Source organism: Aplysia californica, unplaced genomic scaffold (genome assembly GCF_000002075.1).
Source record: "Aplysia californica isolate F4 #8 unplaced genomic scaffold, AplCal3.0 scaffold01132, whole genome shotgun sequence".
Lineage (NCBI taxonomy): Eukaryota > Metazoa > Mollusca > Gastropoda > Aplysiida > Aplysiidae > Aplysia > Aplysia californica.
The window spans coordinates 19,384-25,191 of NW_004798402.1; the positions used below are offsets into that span (position 1 = coordinate 19,384).

General features: G+C 39.2%; 1 protein-coding gene across 1 annotated transcript in view; it reads right to left on the reverse strand.

Annotated features, from left to right (window-relative positions):
* LOC101851162 (glutathione S-transferase 1) overlaps nt 1–3,962 on the reverse strand; it is a gene marked incomplete in the record, with an annotated part of 9,923 nt that extends 5,961 nt beyond the window's left edge. Inside the window, 2 exon segments of the mRNA XM_005111826.2 lie at nt 68–257; nt 3,845–3,962. Of these exon segments, the coding sequence (XP_005111883.2) occupies nt 68–206 (139 nt within the window).
* Between the last annotated feature and the right edge of the window lie 1,846 nt (nt 3,963–5,808).

The following is a 5,808-nucleotide window of genomic DNA, read 5'->3' on the forward strand; positions in this document are numbered from 1 at the left end:
ACCCCCACACAAAAAGCTATTAATAGTATTGACAAGAGTAGAAAGAAGAGTAGAGCCATGTCCTCACTTGGTTTCTTGTCCTTCCACTGTTCTGACGTCACACGCACGTCCTCGTACTCTTTTCCCGCGGCTGCCAGCACCAGACGGATCATCTCTGCGCGGCCTTTGCCGTTAAAGTACACGAGTTTCAGACTTGCGTCGGCCATTGCTGGTATCTGGTGTCTTGTGCTTTTTCAAAAATGTTGGGTATTACGAGCCTGCAAAATGGACAGTAAGACGAGGAATTTTTCAGAGATAATATTATATTAGGCTATACTCAGGACGTCTGGGTTAATTGTGTTGAACAGAAATCAGCGCTTTTTGTTTTCTTTTTGTTTTGTCTTTTTTATTTGTTTGTTGTTGTTGTTTTGGCTTGCTCTTTTTGTGTTGTTGTTGTAGTTGTTGTTATTGTTGTTGTTGTTGTTGTTGTTTTTGTTGTTGATGATGGTGATGATGATGATGATGATGATGATGATGATGATGATGATGATGATGATGATGATGATGATGATGATGTGTTGTTGCTGTTTTTTTGTTGTTGTTTTTTTTACTTGTTTGTCTGTTACTGTTATTGTTGTTTTTTTTGTCTTTTTTAATAAAGTAGGTTGGCCATTAACGTTAATTTGAAGACGCAAAGAGTAAAGAACTGAAACATAGGACACAAACTGATTTTGTTTGAAAAAAAAATTACAGAAGCCCCTAACCGCTACACTACAGACGATGGTTCTTGACTTGGCTATTATACAAGAATTACCATAACACATGCTTCCCCACATTGATTCACATTTGTTCAACATACAACCACACGTGCGTACTAAGTAAACACACACACATGGCGGCACATTCAAAGAGTGACAAATGTACGAAAATACGCGCACACTAAAGTGTACAGAACATACAACCCCCCCCCCCACCAACACGCACACATACACACGCATTATATACACTCACATGTTTACTGGCACTCTCTTTAAACAAAGCATTCCAAGAGCCTCTAACAAATTTTGGCACTGAAAAAGAACATATACTACCCTCCCCCACAGTACCAATTTGTAGATAACAATGTAAGAAATCTCGATTCATTCATAATTGTGGACTCTAGTATTGACACGGGATAATTAAACACAAACTGTAGAGGGCTTCTCGGCGGGAAAGCTAAATCAACAATTGGAGAGAGGGGGAGAGAGACAGACAGAGAGAGAGAGAGAGAGAGAGAGAGAGAGAGAGAACATCATCGAAGAGCTAATGACTGTTACAACAAAAACATTTAAAGCTTTAAAAAAACACGCGTGTATTCTTGCAAGTTTGAAGACTTATCGGAACAGAAAATAAACGAATGATATTATATAGTTTATGCCATATATCTACCCTATTCACGACCAAGATAATAAAGAAAAGTAGAAGAAATAAGCTATGATGTTTTTCTAATCATTTTTTACTTTTTGAAAGGTGTGCTTACCAGAAACCGAGATCCTTGTCAAAACAGTTCTGAAGGTCGCTTTGTCTGTATCTACGCGATAAAGAAGTCAACTCTATTTTTCTTTCAACTAAATATATCACAGTTGTTAGCAGAGCAACTTTTATAATAATGTATAGGCACGTTTAGTTGGTGGTTGACGGGTGATCTAGTGTGGTTTGTGTTTTCTCTAATGTAAAACAACTACCTTGCTTCCCTCTTTCTCATTTTCTTTTTATGTTAATCTCAAGTGACACCTCTAATCTCCGGTACTTATATGACCTATTTAGTCACCTATTTGTGTTGTAAATTATTTCTGTGGGTGGTTGGTGGGTGCTCTAATTGGGTTTGCTTCCTCTTTCCTATCAAACATCTATCGTCCTTATCTCACCTTCTGCTTTTTTATGTTTGTTACTCTCTTGTAACACCTCTAATCTTCTGGCGCTCATGACCTTATGCAGTTGCGAGCGCCGTAAAACCTCTACTAAAACTAACTAGATAATTGCCTAAAAACTGTTATTAATACTAAATGAAAGACACGTTTAGTCTGTCCTTACAACAGTTTGGCATTGCTTTAGTTTAAAGTAAATAAACCCCACCCTCTCGCCCCTCTTTAAACTGCAGGGTTCTTATTTTATTGTATTTATTTTATTATTTTTGTTTCTGGAAAAAAACCACTTTGTACAGATGAAAAACGCGGCTCAAGAGTAAAAAAAACCCCACAGAAGAGAAATGGAAGCAATTTAATCGTGAATTCTTTAGAGGGGACTTCCCTGAGGTACGAACGGTTGGCTGTTATGAAAGGTATACAGAAAGCCAATTGTTGAATGGGCGGCGAGCATGGCGTTCTTTACTTAGTAGAGTACGCTATGGCGGCGAGGGATTCAGGCGGATAGACAGAAGAATGTATCGTGTGTACCTTCCACGGTGTGAACGTTACAAACCGGTAGCCCCGGGCTGTTGTAGAACCATCATAGCGTGACTGTGCCTCTTCACAACCATATACTTGCAGGCGGTCGTTACTTTTCTAGGCCGGTATATTTTATATAATTACATACATATGTATATTATATGAAGACAGACAGACAGAGTGTGATAAAGAGGGGAGTGAAAAGGAGGGAGACACGCACTCACACGCACACACACTCACACACACACACACACACACACACACACACACACACACACACACACACACACACACACACACACACACACACACACACACACGCAGAGGGACAGATATATATATATATATATATATATATATATAGAGAGAGAGAGAGAGAGAGAGAGAGAGAGAGAGAGAGAGAGAGAGAGAGAGAGAGAGAGAGAGAGAGAGAATTAGATAGATAGACAGTCAGACAGACAGACAGACAGGCAAATACACAGACACGTTGTCGAAAATAACTGCAGAGAACTAAAGTTGAACAATAAGTACAACATTTTGCTTTGCAAAAAGCGAAAAAAATATCGGATTGGAAACCTTGGAGCCTTATTACCGCGTCTAACACCAAAGATAATGCATGCAATAATATGGAAATACTGCTAGTTTTGTTGCAATCCAAGTTCTAGTTTACTTTTACCAATACTGATGGCTGCAAAAATTTAAAGATAGTTTTTTGTTTTGTTTTTTATCTCTGTCTTCTGTTCACGTATATGTGAGGCAGCATGCTGGAATCAGGCTCTCGTCAATTTTTGGGCAAGTAGAGTTATTGGTATCACTTAAAGCTTGTTCAGTTGTCTTTATTTGGATGGAAAAAATATCCTTTTATCTAGAGTACAAGTCAAGATATTTGTGAACGAAGGAGGTGGGGGTCACCTGTTTTCAGAGGTAAAATTAGTGAGAAAATGGCTGCCAAAGATTAGTTATTTCCTTAGCTTTAGAGTCCGTGGTAACTGAAAATTTACTTTTTTTGTGCCTTTAATCAAAGTTTTTCAGAAAAATCCACACAGAAATGAGTTCTTTAATGGGCAAGAAAGGTGCTGAGCCAAAAAATGAAAATTTGATGAAAATGTACAAACCTGTGGAAAAATGCAAATTTCTTCACTTTGATTATTTTGACGAGAGGCTGATTCCACTATGCTGCTTCACATATACTTAACACCTACAATGCCTGAGACGAGGTGAAGAAATGATGTGGGTGGTTGGCGGGTGCTCTGGTGTGGTTTGCTCCTTCTTTCCTGTCAAACATCTATCGTCCTTATCTGTCCTCCTTTTTTTTGGTGTATGTCACTCTCTTGTAACAAATAATCTATTCATCGGCACTTGTATAACTTATGGTGAGGCAAGTGCTGTAAAATTCTTACTAAAAAGAAATGATGCAATAAGTGAAGACTGTAGCCTACCTGTATAGTGGGTCAGAGCTCGGAGTGGACACAACCCTCAGTGATAACACCAGTGACAAAAATGCAGACGGCTGATGGGAACCCGAACGACCCGTATTAAATGGAGAGTCCTAGTTCTTGAACGTTCCACCGGCGCAGTGGGCTGACCTTTATTCAAAGCGTAATGCGGGTAGGCACGAATCCGATTTGGCTTGTTATTCCAACCAACAGCGGTGGCTGTTCTGTTACATGCACTTGCTTACTTTTCCCCCCTTTTTCTGTTCTTTAATACCACGAGGTATCGAGGGGGGGGGGTGAGGTGCAGTTGTCGGACGCGGGCCAGGTGTGCCGCTCTTTAGATCATCATAATATTATTTCTCGTTTGGAGGGAACCAACCGCGAAGGCTGCTCTGACACGTCTGATTTTTCTGTGGTGATTCGATCATACCGATTCGACTACTCGAGCGAATGTCTCCGCTACCTAAAGAAGCCTTGACAGTGATTCAGCAAGTCCGGGCGGCGTTATCTGTTCGTGGAGAAAAACCGGACTGGTCAGAGCAAACTTACACTTATCTTGCCTGAAGTGGGCCTGAATAAACGTTGACTTCTCCATAATACCCACTCCCTTCTCAAGTAATTCATATTGTCGGCAAGCTCTTCGCATGTACTAAGCCCAAAATGCAATTTCTTTTTTTAATGAGTGAGGGAAAAAAAACGTTTCATACCTTTAACAGGCTTGCCTATAATATGCACATTTTCCTGCTTTTTTCAACATATAGAATCTGAATTTCATCAGAATATTTCAGAAGTACATGCAACCAATACCACTGATGATAAAACTGGGGTTTAAAATATCAAATTTTGGGGCTTAGTATATTTGAACATCTGGCTGGCGATATGAAATATTCAATAATTTTAAACACCAAGAATAACAATACATGAAAGAAAACTTGGTCGTGTCTACATGATATTTACTTTTGTGAAAAGAGTTAGAAATGTTGCAAGTTTGTGAATGGTGGCGTGTGCTCTGGCGTGATTTGCTCCTTCTTTCATATGAAACACGCATCGTCCTTATTTCTCCAAGTTATTTGCTGTGTAGGCCTATAGTACTGTCTAGTAACATTTCTAAACACCTGCACTTATTTGATCTAATTGTGTTGCAAGCGCCGTAAAATCTTTCCCAAAACTGAAACTTAAACGGTCCATCCGGAAAGACGGGTATCATGAATCAGACATTACAAAATGGGAGGACATCAGGTAAATTTGAATCGTATACCTCTTTAATAAACCCTTTCAGTGTCATTTTCAACAATCGTCGAATTAAGAATTGAGTACCAACTTTGACGATCGTCAAAAATTCAGTTGCGTTTCATTTAAAAACTGCATTTATTTTAGTATCAAATTAATAGGAAATAAGTCCAGACAGAAATAAAGTTATGAGAAGCCTTTTTGTACGGTAGAGTATCCCTATTCAATGTCTTGCATTCTCAGGATCCTTTGTCATATTCTGGAATCTCACCGCTGTCATAGATTGTTTTAGAGCTTTGTTGTTATTTCAGTGCCTTGCAACAAAGCTATTAAATTATGTCCTTGTCAATGGTAAGTTTCCAAAGGGTATGATTAGGGGCCAAAGGAGTGACAGGCTCTAAGTGGGGTAAAAATAGCGTGTGAAGATCCAAACAAACTCACTTGAATATTTTAATCTGGCGGGCAAAAATCAAGATAACAAGAATGTTATTTCGAGAGCGTCCGAGCAAAGGAATGACTGGCGAACCATGATCGCGATATGTGTCTCAGATCTTGCTCCTAATTATGATGATGATGATGATGATGATGATGATGATGATGATGATGATGATGATGATGATGATGATGATGATGATGATTCCTACGGTATGCAAAGTTGTTGGGGCTAGCAATGAAAGGGTTAATATTTGAGCCATCCCTTAGGGTTGTTGTCATCTCCGTGCGTGTGAATAGCAATT